The sequence below is a fragment of the Prionailurus viverrinus genome, chromosome C2, assembly GCF_022837055.1.
Source record: "Prionailurus viverrinus isolate Anna chromosome C2, UM_Priviv_1.0, whole genome shotgun sequence".
In the NCBI taxonomy this organism is placed as follows: Eukaryota; Metazoa; Chordata; class Mammalia; order Carnivora; family Felidae; genus Prionailurus; species Prionailurus viverrinus.
Window position 1 is genome coordinate 11,282,755 of NC_062569.1, and position 21,900 is coordinate 11,304,654.

Genomic DNA, 21,900 nt, shown 5'->3' on the forward strand with positions numbered 1-21,900 from the left:
TGCCAGGCTTGTCCTAGATGCTAGGAAAACAAGAGTGAACCAAAGAGAAAAAAGGTCCTCATCCTCGTGGAGCTCAGAGCCCGATAAGGGTGGGAGAGCTGAACCAATGGAGGACATAACACAGACATGATGGGTCCTGTGGGTGATGGGAATAATGACCTTTTGGGGACATGATGGAAGGCTAGCTGGTGAAAGCAACCTATAATGTGGTCTGAAGGAAGAGTTAGAATTAACCAGGAGAAAGGCTTCCATGGACTGCTTGGAAGTTGAACCTGGAACCCATCCAGGTAGGGCCTTGTTTCTCAATATCAGCTAGATTATTTTAGAGGCTATGAGGAGTTTGGGACTGTGGCGTGCCCATAGATGTCTAACGTGCAGTTAAAACGTCCTTTTCTCTCTGGGAGATTCGTACTGGAAGAGACTCAAAATTAAGGCTGAAGTTCCAGGGCTTAAGATAAAGTGGAAAATACCTATTCTTCTTTGAGCAGAAGTAGTAACACCAGACTTGGGGCAGTGGGGAGAATTTCTTGGATATGCTGGAGAACCATGCCAGTGTGTTAAAACTTCTTGGAACTCTCCTCTTCCCTTCCTCTCTCTCTTGTTTCTTCCCTTCCTTCCTCTTCTTCCACTTTTCTCCCCCCATCTTCCTCCCTACATTCCCCCTTCCTTTCTCTTGCCTTCTCTTCTCTTTCCTCCCTTTATCCACCCAACAACATGGGCCTCCCCACAACATGGCGGTGGATGAATTGATTGGTTCAGTCAGCAGGCTGGGCCCTGGAGTTAGTCATGCATGGAACTGATTATAATTTAATAAGCTCTATTTGTGTGTTTATTGATATGACTAGTGGCCGTGCATTGCACACTCTTACACTTGGCTTTCTTAAAAAGTGTGCACCAGAGTCTTGAGGAAGTGAGGAAAATAGGAATGGATCCGTGCCAGTTCATTGTGTTGCTGGAAAGCAGTTTTCAACGCAGGCCTCTGCAAAATGTGGTTAGCTCTTTTGTAAAGTGCGGTGTATTCTATATCATTATTCTATCTCTTATTTGAGCACCTTGAGGATTACATTGTAAGCAGTTTGTGTGCAGGAATCGTGTTCTCTCTTTTGTATAATGGTGACTGCAGTGTCATTTACTCGGTGGAGATACGATAAATATTAATTACTGGTGGCTTATCCCTCAACATAATTTTCCTTGTCAGATTAATGAAGCAGATTCCTGATAAATGCGTTTGTCTCTCCAGAGTTTCATTTGCCAAGCCTTAAATGCTATAAAGGATTTGCCTGGAGGCAAAAAGTTCTTGTCCAATCCCCCCCCACCCCCTTTTCAAGTGCCCTTTGGAGATGCATTTCTTTCCTGAAAATAATTGGCACAAGTGAAATTAATTTTAGCTGGAAAAGAGAACAGAACTGTTATATTCTTGTCTGCTACTTTGGGTTGATACTGGAACTAAAAACAATAATTAAGTTTTGAAAGAGAGTAGCAGGCATTTGGTAGGTCGAGCGAAGGCCCGGTGTGAAATAAATATGTGCTACCAAGCCGAGGATAGGATACAGCTGTCTATCGGCAGGTTTCCTTCAGGAATTCTTAAAAACAAGCTCCTCTCCCTGCAAAATAAAAGAATTTCCCAAAATAGAGATTAAGTACCAAGAAAATGAGAAGTTCTTTGAGAAAGGCCGAGCATGGGTGTGGAATATGCGTGAACACAGGTAAAGCAGGCTCGAGAAAATGGTTTAATTTCCTACTTGCTAATCTTTGGGTGGTGGAGTCACGTTCTCCAGAAGGTGAAACCTGATAGGCCAGCGTAAAGCTCCCCTGCCCCCAGATTCGAAATGGCCCTGCTTCTAGTGTTCATGTGATGGCTGTTCCTGGTGTGGCTTTCACACCGGAGATAAAGGAAGAGCGTGAGAAGAGAGCGGGAAACATGGTTCCTGCGTTCTGCTTTGCTCTTCAGCTTCCGTGTTGGATTCAGGTTCAGACGCGGGGCCCGGGGCAGGCTTGGAGGAGGTGGCCAGGTGCCCTTCCCTTGTCCTGGGGAAGGACGACGTTCCGGTGAATCTGCTCCCTCTGGCCCTGTGAGGCTTTGGGGATCTCGGGAGCAGTTTTCCATTGTCGCGTTGTCCCTGGGACCTTTTAGGAGAGACGTGTGGTGTCTTCGAGAACTTTCTGGATCCACGTGATTCTCCCAGTAGTCCTTTCACTCCCTTTGCTCGGGACTTGAGCTTTCTCTTCCGGGGGTGGTCCCGCCTTCCACATTGTTGCTTCCACCCGGAGGACAGGGACACCCTCTGGACTCCCCTTCATCTTACTTGCTTGAGTTTTCTTTACTGGGTAGGGAAACTTCCTGTTTATAGAATATAGTTGACGTATAACGTTGTGTGAATGTAAGGCGTACAACACGTTAATTTCATACGTTTCTGCATTATAATAGGATTGCCCTTGTGATGGTATTTAGTGCCTTTGTCACATTACATAATTATCCTTTCTTTTTATTTGGTTGGAGTAATTAAGTCCTAGCCTACTAGCAAGTCGGATGATTATAGTCCCATATTGTCTAAATTAGCCATACCGCGTACTAGCTCTCTGGGACTTATTTACAGCTTATTGCTGAATACGGAAACTTCTTAATCTCTCTTTACTTCACATTTGTAGAGGGGCGTGTGCAACGAATTAAAAAAATGAGCTGCTGTTTTTATGTTTTGGGTTTTTTTTTTTTTTTGAGGGGGATGATGCGGGGGAGGATTACCAGTGGAATCGGTTAAGAGAAAAAGGTGGTCAAGAGGGAGAAAGAGGACAGCTCCCACACTGCTGAGGGAATACAAATGGAGAGTTTTTGCAAGGATGAGCTGGCAGTGTTTATCAAAAATTTAAAATTAATGCTAAGTACCCTTCAATCCAGCAATTCCTCTTCTAAGAGTTTATTTTAAGAAAATCATTATAAATGTATGCTGGGATTTAGCTAGAGAGAAGTTTGTTGAATTGTAATTTGTCACAGAGAAGAAAAGACCTTTTTGTGATGTCCAGCAGCAGGAGGGAACCGGGAAATAAATTGTGGCACGTTTGTGTGATAGAATGGTCTGCAGCCTTTTTTTTTTTTTTTTTCAACGTTTTTTTTTTTTTTTTTTTTTTATTTATTTTTGGGACAGAGAGAGACAGAGCATGAACGGGGGAGGGGCAGAGAGAGAGGGAGACACAGAATCAGAAACAGGCTCCAGGCTCTGAGCCATCAGCCCAGAGCCCGACGCGGGGCTCAAACTCCCGGACCGCGAGATCGTGACCTGGCTGAAGTCGGACGCTCAACCGACTGCGCCACCCAGGCGCCCCCCCCTTTTTTTTTTTTTTTTTTTTTTTGAGAGAGAGAGAGAGCGCACAAGTGAGCGAGGGGGCAAAGAGAAAGGGAGAGAGAGAGAGGAGTGGGGTTCACGCAATGTGGGGCTCAAACTCCCGAACTGTGAGATCATGACCTGAGCCGAAGTCAGACACTTAACCGACTGAGCCCCTGGTCTACAGTCTTTTTTATATACACTATTGTCAAAATTTATTGACACGGTATATGGAATAAGAAAAGGTTACGAGCGGTACTGTGATGCACAACCATTTTCATTAAAGGTACATGCAGAAATACGTTGTAAGCACGTATACCGAAATCATAATGTATCTTTTTCTGCTTTGGGTTGTGTTACGGTATTGCTTCTTTTGATTATTTGTTTCTTCTGTGATAAGTATTACTTCCGTACAAGGGAAAAAAAGAGGGAGGAAAGATGTTTTCAGTGAAAACAATGCGGAATAGGGGGTAGTAGCCTGCCGTGGGTGGCGCTTCTGCCCGAGTCCGGGTTTAAGGGTGTGGTGCCCGGGAGGCCAGCCTTGTTTCCAGAGAGTTCCTGCTCCTACGTCTGTGCTCAGCACCCCGTCCTGGCCTGTGTCTTTGTGTGTGGGAGGCAGAGAGTGCAGATAAGTGCGTAATGAAGAAGACTTATTAATTACTGATCCCTCGCCTTCTACCCCAAATCCTGCTGTTGGCCGTAAGGTTCTTTTTGAGGAGATAAGGGAGAACTCCTTTTGTATCATGCACCCCTCATTACTAACATGTTGACATTTAGTATTGACACAGAGAATTAAAAAGTAACAGGTTTTTTTTTTTTTAAATTTTTAATGTTTCTTTTTGAGAGGGAGACAGAGACAGAGTACAAGCAGGAGAGGGGCAGAGAGAGAGGGAGACACAGAATCCGAAGCAGGCTGCGGGCTCCGAGCCATCAGCACAGAGCCCGATGCAGGGCTCGAACCCACAAACCGTGAGAGCGTGACCCAAGCCGAAGTCGGAGGCTTAACCGACTGAGCCACCCAGGTGCCCCAAACCATACTAGCTTTTAACTGTGTGTAGGCAACTTCTGTTACATAATCCTGAAAACGCTTTCTCCACCTCAGTTTTTCCTGTGGCATAAATTACATGAGGACAAGTGATGGTGGGTTTGCAGGGAAGGAGCTTTGATGCTAAAGCCAGGGTCTGCTTTGCCAGGAGTTAAAAGTCTTACACAGTGCAGCCGTTAAAATGAGATCTGGCCTTATTGATGTGGAAAGATAACTGTGGTGTGTATGTTAGTTTTCCAGGGCTTCAGTAGCAAAGTACCACAAACCCAATGGGTTAAACAATAGAAATTTCTTGTCTCACAATTCTGGAAGCCAGAAGTGCAAAATCAAGGCACTTGGCAGGGTGGGTTTCTGCCGATGTCTAGGAGGGAAGGATCTGTACTGGTCTGTTTCCTTGCTTTATCGATGGACATCCTCTCTGGGGCCTCATCATCTGCCCTCTGTGTCTGTCGGGGTCCAAATTTCCTCCTTTTATAAGGACACCAGTCATACTGGATCACAGTTCCCTCTAATGTCCTCACTTTAACTTAATTTCCCTAAAACGAGCCAATCTCCGTATAAGGTCACTTTGGAGGTACTGGCTTAGGACATCAACATAGGGATTTGGGGGGAGGACACAATTCAGCCCACAACAATGTAGTTTCCCACTATTAAAAAAAAACAAAAAAAAAACCAAAAAAAAAAACTAAACTATACCCGTCGGAGAAATCTCAAACATAACACATTGGAGAAGATGATGTTGAACCTCCATGCCCCCCCCCCAGCTGCAGCACCCCCAAAGCCAACGTGGTTCTATCCTTACTCCTCCCCACTCTCTCTGCCCCTTTCCAAAATCTCAGATTATTTTTAAGTCAATCTAAGGCATCACAGATGATTCATTCTAAGTGATAAAAAGTTAAAATTATTTATAAGGGATGATCCTTTTAAAATAAGATAATTTGTGCACGATAAGTTAGAAGAGTCAGAGTAATACCAGACTATGAATAGTGCTTTTACTTATTTCTAAGAAGTGGGATTACAGGTAATTTTTACTTCCTTCTTTGTAACTGTTTTCCCTGACTGATTGTGTTGTGATGGTGGCTGATGGATTGCCTTTTGCAATCAGGAAAACACAAAAAACAAAACAACCCCCCCCCCCCAAAAAAAAACCAAGCTATTTCCAGGTGGTAGCAAAGTGGGGGGAGGATGAAGAAACCATGGAAGAAAATTGATCATAATTGTTTTATGAGGCAGGAAGTAGTATTTTGCTTCCAGAATATGAGAAGGGTAGAGGAGAAAGTACACAGGGCCGTGTCTCGTCGTGTAGAGGGTACTGGAACGTGGGGACAGCCATGACAGGTGACCTCAGCCAGCACATCTGGCCTCTGTGAAGTTTTTCTCCAGTTTCCTGTTGGAGAAGTGAAAGTGACAGACTGATGGAACCCTACGAGTCATTTGGCTGTGAATGCGATCATCTCTTATTTCTTGAACATCTCAGTATGGGTTTGCTTTCTAGGAGTTTGAAAAGATAAAATTTGCATTTCATGTGTGTGCAGTGAGGGGTTATTATTGGGGTTGGTGAGGAAATGATTGTAGAAAACCCAAAGGTTGAAGATGGGACAGGAATCTGTTTTTAAGAAATAGAGCAGACTCATCCCACATCTTCAGAAAGTGTTTGAAGTGTATGTGCACATTTCAGAATTTTGCCTTTGCCTTCTGCTCTTGCCCAGCATGGGCTCATTTATAAATAGCACTGAAGCTTGATAGCAATCACATACTTATTTAAGCTTTGGAGGGACCAGAACAGACTGGATCTCCTTCATCTCTGGATTGGTCTTTCAACCACTCTTTTATTTAAAAAAAATTTTTTTTTCAACGTTTATTTATTTTTGGGACAGAGAGAGACAGAGCATGAACGGGGAAGGGGCAGAGAGAGAGGGAGACACAGAATCGGAAACAGGCTCCAGGCTCTGAGCCATCAGCCCAGAGCCCGACGCGGGGCTCGAACTCACGGACCGCGAGATCGTGACCTGGCTGAAGTCGGACGCTTAACCGACTGCGCCACCCAGGCGCACCAATTATTTTTTTAAATGTTTTTCATGTTTGTTTATTTTGAGAGAGAAAGGGCACAAGCAGGGGAGGGGCAGAGAGAGGAGAGAGAATCCCAGGCAGGCTCCGCACTGTCAGCATGGAGCCTGACGTGGGGCTCGATCTCATAAACTGTGAGAATCATGACCTGAGCCAAGATCAAAAGCCTGATGCTCAATGGACTGAGCCACCCAGGCACCCTGATCTTTCAACCACGCTTGTCTTTGGTTTCTGTCCCCTTCATCTCATATAATAAAGGCCAGGTGTCAAAATGTTGAATTTAAGAATGCCATTAGCCTGTCCTGCCTCCCAGGAATGGGGTGAATGGAGAAATCTGGGGCCATGGCTTAAGTTATTTAGTGATGGTCAGCATCAGTGATGACACCATGAAGCCCAGAGCAAAGTGGGTTTCTCTGTCAATTTTCTAAAAGGAAGAGTAGCTTCTGTTACCAAAAAGATGAATGGCTAGTGCTCAGCACTCTTCCATTTGGCCAGTTGAGATCTGCTTACGAAGCAGTCTTCAACTTGGAAGTGGAAATAGGATGTCTGCACTTTCATAGCTTTTCAAAGAAGGCAGACTTTTATGACCTAAGGCGTAACAATGACTCCAGCCCTGATTCTCTCCCCACCACCCAGAGCTGAGGGTAAGGGGAGATCCTTCCAGAACAAGCACCTGTTGAGAAAGCCGAAGATGCTCTCTCCTCCCCTGGAGGCACCAAGTCTGGGGACCCTCCTTCTGTCCCCTCCACACCAGCGGGACCAGTGGAGGCCCTTGAGGCAAGAGAGAAACTAAGCAGATCAAAATAGCACCACAGAGGCTCTGACGTTCATTGCTCTTGAAGGCACAGGCCATAAAAGTAGCCTGCACGCTAAACATAAACTTGATTGCCTACTAAGAAAAAAAAATTCAAATCAGACTTAAAATCTCCGAACATGATAGCCAGGATGTCTAGGCTACAATAGAAAATCACCGTCCTGCCAAGAACCAGTAAAATCGCAACGTAACGTGAATGAGAAAAATAATGACCTGCTGCCCAAACCGAGGTGGCTCAGATGTTAGTTTTATTGGAACAAGTTGCCACGCTCATCTGTGCGTACCTGGTCTGACTGCTTTCAGGCTGCAGTGGCAGAGTCCGTGTCTCACACGGACACCCAGTGGCTCCAAAAATCCTTAAATATTTTCTATCTGACCTTCCACAGGAGTTTGCTGACCCCTGCACGAAGGCCATCGAAGACCTAATGGTCAATTTTTTTTTGAGATATTTGCCTCTCCCCCCCCCCTTTTTTTTCTTTCCTTTGGTTTATATTCTAGAGCATTATGTTCCTTACACTGGTTTCTCCATTCTCATCCTGTGTTTTCTTAACTTTCTTCTTTGTAACCTCGCGTGTGTAGCCCGCAGCCTCCCGCCATTGGAGATGGACCCCATTTCCTCCCATTCATCTTTGTCCCTTATGGCCACTGTCAGCTTTCTGAACCCTATTGGGAGATGTGGATTTGGTAAGATCTGTCCACTAGATGGGGTTTTCTTTCTCTTGCTTATATAATAAGCCTTGAGAGATTTTTGGGGTCTACATGGTGTTTAGGACTGTGTTTGGATGGATAGAGAGAGGTGTCCCAAAGGGGCCCAGGACCCCGCCTGAAGAGACTCTTGGTAGGTTATCATTCCAGGGAGGTGCTGTGCCAAGAGGGAGTAAGAAGGAAGGTCGGATGTCAGGTAGGAAAGTCAGCAGGGAGAAGAGATTGTTCAGGTGTGAGGCCAAGACTTACTGTGCTCCGACACTCAGGAGTTTGGAGGAAATCTTTGGAGATTGGAATGCCAGCTCTCAAATACCAACCACGCAATCTGTTGATGAGGCAAAATGACCTTTATTATTTACCACTGTAAAGGAGAACACCACATCCACAGGGCATTGTCTGTGTCTCTGAGTGGGGAGGGCAAAGTCAGAATTCGAGAATTTGAAGTTTGGCTTACAATACAGGGGCTCGATTCCAGTTAGGTACAGATCAAGATACAGCAGTTTGGGATTGGTGGGAAAAACTAGGCAATGATTTTGAGGCAAGGCATTCAAAGGATTTTAGGGTACAAACTGTTGACAGTTTCCTTGACAGATTTGATGGATGTTTCAGGAAGCTTCTACAACGAGCTATCAAACCATTTTTGGGATGGGAGTCTCTTGGAATATTAAAGTAATGCTAATGAGGACAGTGGAATAGTAAATATATGTTAATGGAGGCAGTAAGGCCTCTGTGTGTTTGTGTGAATGTGTCTGTGTGTTCTAAAGATCCTTGGAGCGTGGCTTTGAACCTTAACTGAGGACTTTGGCCACGTGAAGAAGTGCCCAAGTCCGCCAAGAACTGATCCCTGACCCAGAGGGGAGACTTAAAAGCGGCTTCTGAATTCCACCAGGTGAAGGGTAAATGCTAAACCAAGGCCACCTTGAAGTTGGCATCTAACTGGTCTACTTCCAAGACTGACAGATTGAGTCACTGAAGGTACTGGGAATCTGTGAGCCCGGGAGGCTCTCCCAACCGCACAAGCAGGCCCTGGGAACTTTAGGAAGCGGACTCCTAAAGTTTGGGAGGTGCCTGATGCTGATCCTTTGATTATTAACGGATTAGTGACCGAGCTGGTGTTCACTGATATCTGGCCTGTCAGGCCTCTCTCTGAAAACCTGCCCCTGGCTTTGCAGCTCTGAACAGCCTGAAGCAATCGAGACCCTTGAAGCCCCTGTCGCCGTCTGCCCCCTTCAGGTCTCTCTTCAGCCCAATCCTAAGCTCGTTGAGCTGAATGTCTTAGGTTTTAGTCTCTTTGTCATGGTTTCAGGTGTCAACCAAGAAAGAATTCATTAAAAATTGAAGTCAACGGGCATTTATTTGGGTAATTAGAATTGCAATTCGGAGACACAGTTCTGGTAGAAACCTGACTCTTGTTTCAAGGGAGACAGAGAAGGGGGTGGAGTTATAAAGGCAGAAGGTTGAGCGCTGTTCTCTTTTCTATCCTCTCTACAAAACGGGGATTGAAACTAGGTTAATTGGGATTGGTGGGGTTAATATGCAGACTCGGGATTGAAACTTGTCAGAGCTCACTGGCTCCTTTCCAAGTGAAGAATGCCAATGAGTCAGGCCTCAGGGTATGGAGGGAGTTAAGTCCAGGCTGCAGGCTGCAGGCTCGCAGCTGGAAAAAAGTTCATGGGTTCTAGAATGCACGTAAATTCCTCCTCCCTGATGGCCCCCGACCCTGTTTTAGAAGAGACTTAGCTAGGCTTGCTGACTCCTTTTTGAAATCTGTTACACAGTTTTATTGAAATAAAGCAATAAAATCTGCAGCCCCTGGTTTTGTTAGCATTAACTCCTATGATTTGTTTTTTGTAGTGCATATACCATTATTTGTGCTATGAAAAATGGGCCATAGCATAGCATTCCCCCCACCTCCCCAGGAAGTTTGCTTATCTGTGAAGTTCAATGTGACCTACATATGGTTGATTTTACAAACCTCAGAGCTGACATTTTCGGGTGTGGATCTCTGAAATTTCATTTGGGGGTACCCTGTACACTTATGTTATAAGATGCTGATGCCCCGGATTCTGGAATGCCAGAAAGAAACGAAACTTGGCGCATCTTGTTTTTGTTTTTAAAGACCACGAATGACTCATGTTGGTGTGCTCCAGAAAGAGCGTTAAGGGCTCTGGTTTGAGACTTGCGTGATTAAGGTAAGCGGTTCAAAGGCTGGTGGCAGTAGGTGAGCCTACTCGTAGGTGCTTGTGCCTTGCTCTTCCGTCGATGAGCCTGTAGGAACCTTGAAGGAGAGAGGGAGCACTTTGAAGAACTTGCTGTCGGTATTGTTGCGTCCAGCTTTTTGGTGCCACGTACATCCATCTTCTCATAGGTGTCCTTAATTAAAATTAGATGTGGAAAAAGCTGAAACTTGTTCTTCCAAAGTCTGATGAAACCTCTTCGTCAGTGCCTCTTGGTCTTAGAAATGTTGGAGCCACAGTAACTGTGATATACCGTTATATCACAAGGCTTGGAATCCCGCCTTTCTTTGCGGCTCCACTCAATTTCTTTCGGAGCCTGATGAAACTCATGTGAAGGTGACATCAGTTGTGTCATTAAACGGTAGTTCTGTTTTGCATCACATGGAAAGGGGGGCAGAAATGCATCTTGAGGAAATGTCCACAATGTGTGTCAAGCACTGTGCTAGGCTTAGTTTGAGTATTTTCAGAGAGCAGATTCCATTTCTGGGCATGTGTCTCTGTTGTAATGGAGTAGAAGATTCTAGAAGTCAGTTCTGTGTTTTTATTGCCTGAGATTTACCTAACATTTTATTCAATACTATATACAATTGGGATACATTTCTTTTTATTGATTAAAAACAAATGTATCCCATCTCGTTAGTGGCTTGATTTTACTCACCTTTTCTCTTGAGCGTTATGGTATCATCCATAATAGTCAAGAACATAATTTATTATGTTTCTTCGTTACATTTTCTTCCCTTTTAACACATCAATTTTCTAAGACAAGATTTTATGGTAGGAATTTGAGGAAATGTTGACTACGACAAATAGCTCAAAATCTACTGCTGTTAGTTCTATATATAGAACTGTCAGAGAATACATAAACACTTTATCTAGTGCAAACTTAAATTTAACCAGTTGGTAATATTTCTTGGTGAACCTAAACTTATAATGGAGGTATTATTCTTTACTAAATCTTCAGCCGTTTGTTGTTAATCGCATAGAATGATTTCTGTAGACTTTGTGTCAAAAGTCAGTTCTTTTGCACCTCTGAGAAGCGAGTGACTAGGGATTCATTTATTCATTCCACAGAAATTTTACTCTACTTGGAATATACCCTCGAACAGCACAGATACGATGGTCCCTGCTTTCATACTAGCACAAATGAACACAATAAATAAGTAAATTTTAAGTCAGGTTGGAAGGTGCTAAGTGCTATGGAGAATAATTAGTAATGAGGATAGGGGATGCCAAGGGCTGGGCTGGAGATGCGGATGCTTTTTTTTTTTTAAGATTTTATTTTTAAGTAATCGCTACACCCAATGTGGGGCTCAAACTCACAACCCTGAGATCAAGAATCACATACTCCACCGACCAAGCCAGCCAGCTGCCCCTGGAGATACAGTTTTAAGTCATGTAGTTCAAGGGCACCTGGGTGGCTCAGTCATTAAACATCTGACTTGAGCTCAGTTCATGATCTCATGGTTTGTGAGTTCAAGCCCCATATCAGGTGAGCTCAAGCCCCCCCCCCCCCCACTTTGGGTGAGTTCAAGCCCCGCTTTGGGTGAGCCCTGCTTCTGTCTCTCTCTCTCTCTCTGTCTTTCTCTCTGCCCCTTACTCACTTGTACTCTCTCTCATAATAATAATAATAATAATAATAATAATGTGGTTCAAGAAGCCTTGTTGAGGAGAAGGTGGCTTTTAAGCAAAGACCTGAAGGCAGAAATAAATACTTATTGAACCCCTGTTGTGCCCCAGGTACTTTTTTTTATAGGAGCCAGAATGGCCAGATGTGACCTCTGTAATCTGCAAAAAAAAAAAAAATAATAATAATAATTTGCATGGCCCAAGGATTGGCGTGCACACTGAGGTGACAACTCCAAGCCATGTCTGTGCAATAGCCTTAACAGTGATTTAGAAAAAAACCATCTTTTCAAGTAATGACGCCTATTTTGGTAAGTAGAATTGCAATGGATGAGGTTTTTGTTTTTTGCTTTTTTAAAATTTTTTTTTATTTCAGCAGATCACTAGACAGACACAGCAGGTATCTGTTTTCAAAAAGAAATAGAAAAATAAAGCGTAGCACGGAATGAGTTTTGTGTCCAAGTCCAGCGGTCTTTAACAGAATTATTGCTTCTCCCCACCTGATACCATCATGATGATAAAGCAAGGATCCTCCAGGGAAGACAGTGACAGAGCGAGTTATGGCTTCAAATTAAGGATGGCTGTTGTTGGGTGGGGGTGGGGTGGGGGCTGAAAGAACAATGGCCCAGAGTCTGGAAGCCAGCAGTTGGCTGTAGCCTGTGCTGTTGAGCAGCCCCCGGGACCTTGGGCGGGTTGCTCAGCCTCCCCCACTCCTTAGAGTGACTGCCTATTTGCTAGATGCGTGCTCGATGCACGTCATCTTGTTTGGAAAGTTGTGGAATGTGAGGGCCATGAACCTCACGAGCGAACCCATCAAGTTTCTTTTTTGCTCTTGACTTCCTTTCTCCTTGATGTGTCAATTCGAAGATGCAGTTAGCCTCTGGCTTATCTGCCGCTTCTGAATTGAATCCAGGGCACAAAATACGGTTCTTTAGGATTGTCCTAGCTTTGGCTCTGACGGAGGGCTGGCCCTAGAGTTCCTGGGTTTTCTTTCCTCCTGGTGTCTCACACGGTGTCAGGAGAGAAAGTCTCATCCGACTTAGCATTTTTGGGGTGGTGTGGTTCAGTGCTGGCTTGACTGTGATCTCACTCCTACCCACGCCAGCCTGAAATTTCACTTCCGTTTCTTGAACTTCAAAAAGACTGCCAAGGACATGGGCGCTGGAGCTGGGAAGAAAAGCAAAGAATCAGCCTAGCTCTGAGGCAAAGCTGTGCCTCCTCCACTGTCTCAGATAACTTTTCACATTTCAAGAGCCTTACCGGTGGCCCCAAGGACTTCTCCCTTTGATGTATTTAATGTTCACTTGCCTGCAGGGGACCAGTAAAAGGATACATGCTGATGGCCCTGATGGGCCCTTTCAGCTGGACAGTTCTAAAATGCTCCTGCGATCAGAGCCGCCGCTGTGTGCCTTTGGCCACATTCACATAGATGTCACCTGGCCCGCCTCGCCCGCCCGAGGACTGCTGTGTACTGAACACCCTCCGAGCTGACTCCCATGTCACTTGCAGTCTGGGGGCGCCGGTTCCTCTCCCCACTCCCCTCTGTTGTGCCGTCCTCGGGTTTAATGAAGAGCTGCTCCCCAGCCTGTCGAAAGGCGGGCCGTTCACTCTCCCCTCCGTGCCGTCTCTTCCCGTTTTGTAGATGATGAACCAGGTGGAAGGACAGCAGAAGAACCTCGTGCACGCCATCGAGTCTCTGCCCGGCTCTGGCCCCCTCACCGCCTTGGACCAGGATCTGCTGCTCCTGAAAGCTACCTCCGCCGCTACCCTCAGCTGCCTGGGGGAGTGCCTCCACTTGCTACAGCAGAGTGTGCACCGGGCGGGCCAGCCCGGCCACAAGCCGGGGGCCTCAGGTAAGACCTCCCAGCGGGCCCTGCTGTGTCTGCGACTGAGGCCTGTGTGTGCGCGTGTGTGGGCGTCTGCCCCCGTGTCCTTCCTCCTCTAAGTCCTCCATCTATCCACCTTCCATCTGCCGATCCTTTTTTTTTTTTTTAAATGCTTTTATTTATTTATGTTTCGAGAGACAAAGCACAAGAGCGTGAGCGGAGGAGGGGCGGAGAGAGAGGGAGACAGAGGGTCTGAAGCAGGCTCTGTGCTGGCGGCACAGAGCCCGATGCGGGGCTCGAACTCACCAACCTTAAGATCGTGACCTGAGCCGAAGTCGGATGCGTAACCGACCGAGCCACCCAGGCGCCCCCCTCTGTCCGCCCTTTATTTCCATCTGTTTCTGCATTTGTCCCTCCCTCCTTCTCTACCCAGATTTGGGATGTGTTTCTCTTTGACCAGTTAGAACTCTCACATCCCATGAAACATTTAACCAACACGTTGACACGAATACAGCGGAACTCCTTTTAGACTTGCTGCTGTCATGTTCTGTATCTCATTCCATTTGTGACTTTGCACTCAGCGCTGCATTTTGAGACACATTGCCAGACGGTCCGTTTTTCTGACCGCGCCCGCGATGTGCGTCCACCGTGATTCGCGCCACACTCTGACGAAGGACACCCGCACTGCTCCCTGCGTTCTGCCCGGCTCGCCTCGCTCAGCACCTACCTACCTGCGTGTCCCCTCGTGGGCCTGCCCGAGCGTTTCTCTGAAGCACACACTGGAAACATTTCTAATTCTTTATCAAGGAGCTGGAGATGATGAGGCATTCCCTTAAGATGCCCAATCCTTTTGGAGGAGTGTTTAATCAATAAGCAGATAGGAAGGTATTAGTGAGGATTAAATTCAGTGATAAAGGTGAACGTAGCCGAGGCCGGTCATGTCGTGTGTAATTATAAAGCATTAGAATGAGGAGACCCAACAGACGCCTCTTTGAGCTTTGTTGCCCGGGACTCACTTAATGAGGAAACGAGGCGACTTAGGTGATGAAAGAGAAGCTAGGGTCTGAGCGACAGTCTGTAATTCCTGCTGTTCTCAGGTCTTCTTTGCCCTCCGTTTCACTGAGGTTAAGAGGGATGTTGGTTTTCCAGAGAAGTTTCTTTGTGTCATACTCAGCATCATTTACTGAGCTCCGATCCTGCTAGTATTTGGCCTCTGATACCCATTTTTTGAAATCGTCACAGACTAGATGCATCATGCCCCTCATTCGCATGAGATGCTGAGGCTCATAGCAGGAAAATGACTGGCCCATGGCCACTCATCTAAGTAGCAGAGCTGAGGTGAGAGACGGGCACTCCCCGTTGGGCCTTTGTTCAGTTCTGAACAGACCACCGGTGGCCTCTGGGGACCTCAAATGGGGGCCGGCGATGCTGTCTTGCTCACGTCACAACTTTCTCACAGACGGGTATTTTGTTTTCTTTACTTTTCTCTTTATTTGGGGGAGGAGCAGAGAGAGAGAGAGAGAGAGAGAGAAAGACATAGAATCCAAAGCAGGCTCCAGGCTCTAGGCTCTGAGCTGTCAGCGTAGAGCCCACCATGGGGCTTGAACCCACGAACCGTGAGATCATGACCTGAACTGAAGTCGGACGCTTAACCGACTGAGCCACCCAGGCGCCCGTCTTTACTTTTCTCTTTAATAATTTCAGACTTTTCAGAACATTACAAGAACAGCATGAAAACATTCTCTTATATCCACCTCCCAATTGCCCAAACGGTAACATTTTATGACATTTGCTTCATCACCTTCCCTCTCTCTCTCTCTAGCATATTACAATTGTCTAACCACTTCAGAGTAAGTTGCAGAAATGATAGCTTCCCTCTCATATGCTTTAATGTATTTTCTTAAAAAAAAAAAAGACTATATCATGTCCTTGATATAATGTCTCCTATACAATGACAGCACAGTAAATTAGCATGGATGCATCCTGTTCCCCAGTCTGTAGACCTTACTAAATTTTGCCAATTACTCTGTGAATGTCCTTCATAACAAAAGAAAAAGTTTCTGGTGCAGGATCCAGCCTAGGAGACGATGTGTGTATGTTCAGGCACAGAGTAAAGATGCCGAAACCTGCTTTTCTCTCTTTCTTCTTTCTTCTCTACTTGAAAAATGGAACTTTAATGCTGAAGTCCCCATGAGACTCCTTGACATTTTCTGACCTGGATGGAGTCTCAGTGGCCCTGGTGGGGCTTGGGCATAGATTCTGAGTTATACTGGAGGCTATTCAAGGTGTCCGTGATCTCTCCCGTAGTATATCGTTAACTTCTGGCCTTTGGAACCTAATGCGCACTTTGAAGAATCTTTCACCGGTAAATGTAAACTCGGACCATTTTGTTACTCCTGAAATGAAGCCCTTACATCTTCCTTCAGGGTTAGTGTCCAGCAGATTTCTAAAATTTTTTTTCCTGATTTAGGGGTTGGAGGGACAAAGCTCAAGGTGGAATTTCAGAGGTAATGAGAGGTTGAAATGGAAATGATCTGGGAGGACCAAGCAGTGTCTCTGAAATTGTGTCTTGTACAGCGTCACCTCCTTGCGTCTTCGTTGCCCGTTCCCGTGCCCCTGCCCCATTTGACTTTCCATCTTCTCTTATTTCCAGCCACTTTTTTTTGTTGTCACTATATTTATTATATTCACGCTAAAAGCATATTCATCCAATGACAGTCCGCAGACTTACTGATCACTAATGTTCTCCCGTTCTTCCTTTCCTCATTTTTATTTTTAATTGAGCATAATTGACCTACTGCCCTAGAATAAATTAGCTTCAGGTGTACAACATAGTGATTCAGCGATTGTATACACATTACAATTACAATGACAATATATATACATTACAAAATGCTCACCACCGTGAGTGTGTATTACAGTGTGATTGACTCTATTCCCTATGTTGGACTTTTCATCTCTGTGACTTATTTTATGACTGGGAGTTTCTACCTCTTCGTCCCCTTCATCCACTTCACCCATCCCCCATCCCCTCCCCTCCCCTCCTTTTAACCATTTTTTTAAGTTCATTTATTTATTTTGAGAGAGAGAGACAGCATGAGTTGGGGAGAGTTGGAGAGGGAGGGAGAGAGAGGGAGAGAAATCTAAGCAGGCTCCACACTGCCAGTGCAGAGCCCAGTGTGGGGCTTGAACCCACAGAGCCATGGGGTCATGACCTGAGCCGAAACCAAGAGTCGGATGCTCAATGGACTGAGCCACCCAGGGTCCCCCTGACCATTGTCACCAAGGGATTTGGCTGAAGGTTGAAGAATAGAGGGAGCGTGAGGCATCACGGTGGTTATTTTGTTTTCTTGTCATCTTTTCAGCTTTTAAAAATGTTTATTTATTTATTTTGAGAGAGAGAGGGAGAGAGGGAGATGGGGAGAGGCAGAGAGAGAGAATCCCAAGCAGGCTCTGAGCTAACAGTGCAGAGCACGATGTGGGTCTCGATCCCATGACCATGAGATCATGACCTGAGCCAAAACCAAGAGTCGGGTGCTCAACCGGCCGAACCACCCAGGCGCCCCTCTTTTTCACTTTTAACCCTTTTAAAAATTACATTTCCTGTAACAGCCCCTACGTTTTGAAACATTCTGCGCGTGTCTTTTCAATCTGTTGACAACATTGGGGGAAGAATTGAATTCCTTCCTTCATCCAAAGCATCATGCTTGCCTGCCATTAAAATGGAGTTCCGGAATCTCAAACTAGCGGAATAAGAGAATGTGGCAACCTAGGGAGCGTCACCACAAAATACCTCTGTTGAGAATCTCAGGGCTCTTGAGGTTGATAGTAGTTACAGCAGCCTGACTCCCCCTGATAAAAACATAATGGTTGCATCTAAGGAAGTGCCAGCCTGGGTTGATGGAAATCAAAATCCCATTAAAGCGAAACTCTGTCAGGGTTTCCTTTAAATGTTCGACGGGCAGGGAGGCACAGGTTACCCACAGCATACTAAATAGACGCCTTGTTCTTCAAGCCACTTTGCTTTCTGGCCCCCACACTATTTCTTCCGCCCCTTTTCTGAATCAAAAATTAATTTGTGGTCTTCCAGCGTTTCATCTTCCGTAGTATTTCCTTGTATCTTTTGGGCAACATGTTGGCTTTGGAGCCTTTGTCCGCAAATGTTGCTCCTTAATGCTCCTTTTATCTAAAGCATGGAGCCACTGAGCGTGCGAGCCACCGACTGAAATTCAGAAATACTTCAGTATCTGTCTGCCTGCCACCTCTGTGTTGTGGACTCTTAGACTTGTCTCTGATATTGTCTCTCTAAGGTACAGTGGCCTGAAATGTCTCATTTAACTTCCGTTTATGGAGAAGTTTCTAATTCAGATTCATAAGGGAACTTGCCTTTTCGGCCAAGGCTTCTGCAGTTCTGTTCCTGGTGACCACGAAATCTCCTTGAATAGCTTGAGGGAGACAAATGATTGATGGGGGCGGGGCAGGTGGGCATCTGTTCTCCCGGGTCTAGATGCGTGCCTCCCGGAAAGGTGGCCAGGACTCCACCCACAGCTGGAGAAGGCTGAGCCCCTTGGGGGTCTGGGCTTTAGGTGGGTGGCCAGTGCGGGAGAGAAACGAGACCCTGGAAGTGTTTCGGGGTGTGGAGTACTCTGCTGGCAGTGCTTCTGGTCACTTCCTTGCTTGCAGGTCCTGATCCAGGGAGCATGGTTCAAAGGCAGAGCAGACTCGTAACCAGACAGGCACATTCGAGTGCCAGGCAAGAGCTGGGTGCTGAGAGAATGAGCGGTGCAAGGCATGTTGGGAGACAGCTCTGGAATGAGAGCTGCCACAGCAGGTGACCGCAGAGCCTTGGGGAATTGCAGTGGGTGCCCCGCGTGCCCTTGGACATAAATCAGGACAAGAGATCAAGAGGCGCGTAACTGAAGAGGAGAACCAGAGCAGAGTTGCATGTGCTTTCCCTAACTTGTCTTTCCAGTAACTTTTTCTTCTCTTTCAAGATCCGTGGGGCTTGTCGGTCAGGAAGCCAGTTGCGTTGGTCTTTCCATTTTGGGGTTTGGCAGAAAGGGTCCAAGAGGTGAGACTGTCATAAAGCCTTCTTGGGCTCTCTGGCCGGTGGCCTTCCTTCCACTGTGCTTTTTTCTTTTCGTTTCTGGTTCTTTCCTTTTTTTTCCTTCCAGAGATGCCTTCAGACTCCTGGTATTCCTCTCTCTCCACCTTGTTGTCTCTGTCTCTTACACCTTCTTTCCTGATACCTACTGCTTCTGGTGAAAGTGTGCCCCACATAAGTCACCTTCCTTTGTGTTGTGGTTAAAAGCCAAGATGGAAACGTGCAGAGTCCTCCAGCAGATAGTGTATTGTGGGGAAAAAAAGAAAAACTAGCTTTGTAGAATATTTCAGGTGGGTGGACTTCTTTTGTGGTTGTTACAACTGTCCAAACAGAGCTTTTGGGTGGCAGATTCTCCCTAACGAAAGCAGTGAGACACGAACATCCTCGCTTTCCGTTTTAAACGTGCCTTATGTTGTCTCCAAGTTTGTAAATATTAAGCTTACTCTATTTTGGGAAACCCTTGTAGGTTTACTGAGTGTAGGAGGCATGGATTCACCGTGTTGCAGGAAGAGGGACAGGTGCTGTCATCTGTCACCGGCCTCTGGATAGAGCGGCCTCCCAGCCCCGGCATGGGGACCGCAGCTCCCAGCACTCCAGGCAAGGCTTAACCCAGGGCCAAGGACGGATTAGAAGAGTTTCACGGTCAGACCTTAAAGCCCACGGTTAAATCCTCTGTTGCTTTCTTTCTGTCTCTCGTTGGTCTAAAACACGTATAGCTGCTTTCTCTCTTTCCCGTGTGCTTCTGTCTACCGCGGTGTGTCGTGTAAGGAGCGGAGGTATGTGTCAGAGCCTGTTTCGAGGACCGGAGATGTCATTTGGTGGACCACCCTCCACCTTCCTGTTCTCTTCTGTTGTATCACCTTTGAAGATCTCAGGCTACTTGCCTTGATGGTCTGTCAGCAGGTGCCTGATAATATTTGTTCCCAGTTGTCGTTTCACTTAGGTGTCCTGGTCTGTTCTCGACCATCTATCCTAGAGCTTTCTTGACTCACTTTCTGTAGGTGTGCCCTATTTCCTCACCCGTCAGGCACCATCGATAGCAAAACACACCATCATCCTCCGTGCTGCTGAGAAGGAAGAGCTGCCGATGAAATCTGACACACCACTGAGCGGGGGACAGACCGGTGTCCGAGACGTGGTGTTGCGGAACAGGAGTTGATGAAGTATGGTTTAGACTTGCATCTTGTCTTAGGACATGATCGTGAGAGTCTGTCTTTCAGTAGAGTAACGTGGTCGACTTCTTTCTTTCTTTCAACTGGTGTTTTTCCGTTGGTGTCCTTTATGCTTTTCGTTTTTCTGCTTCCGTGTCGCCGCCTTGTTTTCTCTCTCTTTTGCTACATAGTCTGCTTCCTTGACTCATCGCCTTCGGCGTTTTGGGAAAAGTACGTATATAAATCCTAGTAGCGGTTACAGTACGTTTTTCAGGAGCATTCTTTAACCTATACATTTTTTTCTCCTTTTTTCCTTTGCTCATTTGTTTCTTCAGTTCAACATAGGAGTGGCATCATATGCTATTTGTCTTTCTCTGACTGACTCATTTCGCTTAGCAGAATATATTCCAGCCCCATCCGTGTCATCGCAAATGACAAGATTCCATTCTTTTTTATGGATGAATAACACACACACACACACCACACCTTCTTTATCCATTTATCAGTTGGTGGACACTTAGGCTGTTTCCATAATTTGGCTACTCGAGACAATGCTGCTTTAAACATAGGCTTAGCCTATACTTTTCCAATCCTCAGAGTCAAGAATGACACCTCTGTTTGACTCTTGTTTAGTTGTAAGCCACCTACTTCCAATTTCCTGTTTCTCTGCTATACTCTTCCCAATTTTTGATAATATAACGTGGTGGGAGGTGTTGTTAATATTTTAATACTAATTCAGTACTTCATGTGATAACGGTCAAATCTTTTAAAAAAATAATTTTGACTCGACATTCTGTTGTGTAACCATGTTTAGAAAAATTACTTCAGTTTACTTCCAGGGCTGGGACTAGGGTGAGCTGAGTGAGGTACTCAGCTTGAGCACACACTGAAAGGGTGCGGATGTAATTAAGATCAATGATGTTGTTTCCTTAAAAAAATTTTTTAATGTTTATTTATTTTTGAGAGATGGAGAGAGAAAGCATGAGCAGCGGGGAGGGGCAGAAAGAGAGAAAGAGAGAGACAGAGAATCCGAAGCGGGCTCCAGGCTCCGAGCTGTCAGCGCAGAGCCCGACGCGGGGCTCGAACCCACGCACCGTGAGATCATGACCTGGGCCAAAGTGGACGCTCAACTGACTGAGCCACCCAGGTGCCCCGATACATGACGTTTTAATGACATGTTTTTAAACCAAAATCCATGCAAAAAGAATGAAGGATGAGCAAAATATCAAAATTTTAAATTAAAGACGGGATTCAGCACAGTGAGGCAAGGGAGACGGAGTCTTATGAGACTTTTCTTTCTTTTCATTTACTTTGGTTCAAAAATATTGTGTGAAAATGTCATTTATCTCGATTACTGAGTGTCTTGGTGCCACTTTAAAATTTACACCCCGGTGGGAAGGGGGGGGTGTCCTTTTTACCTCCCCTCATGCCAGTTCTGCTCGGCTGTGTGTTTAACTGGGCTCATTGCACACTACCAGTCCAAAAGGACTTTTCTAGTCTCCAGCTCCTAATTGTGCTTCTGTTCATCATATACTGGTACGTGTCCGCAGGTCGTTTTGAACCCCCAGAAGGCGGAAACTTTTGAGTCTCTCTAGTGCTATGGGAAAACCTGCACTGTGTAGAGTTTGAGTCTGGGCTCTAGAGCCAGGCTGTCTGGGTTGTAATCTTGACTTTACCACCTACTGGCTATTTGCACCTCTGTTTCTTAATCTGTCAAATGGGCATAATAGTAAGACTTATTACCTCATGGGTCGTTTTTAGGATTAGATGAGTTAACATGTATAAGGTGTATACACTAGTCCTTGGCACTTTGCAAGAGCTCAGTAAATGTTGACTTTTTTTTAGCAGAGGGAAGGTAAGTTAGCTCCAGACAGCATGGTCCCCTGGTCCCTGACCCCACCCCAAATCTGTAGACTTGTATTTGCATCTTCTGACAGTATTGTAGCAAAATTCATAACTCTTTTGTTTTCCTTTAAGGCAAGTCCAACTTTTCTGCCTTAAATGATTG

The 21,900-nt window shown here is 45.7% G+C and overlaps 1 protein-coding gene across 2 annotated transcripts in view; it reads left to right on the forward strand.

Annotated features, from left to right (window-relative positions):
* OSBPL10 (oxysterol binding protein like 10) overlaps positions 1 to 21,900 on the forward strand; it is a 308,668-nt gene that overhangs the window by 215,918 nt on the left and 70,850 nt on the right. For both annotated transcript variants that reach the window (XM_047875215.1, XM_047875216.1), the window contains one exon: positions 13,454 to 13,664. In XM_047875215.1, the coding sequence (XP_047731171.1) occupies positions 13,454 to 13,664 (211 nt within the window). The remainder of the gene's footprint in view (positions 1 to 13,453; positions 13,665 to 21,900) is intronic.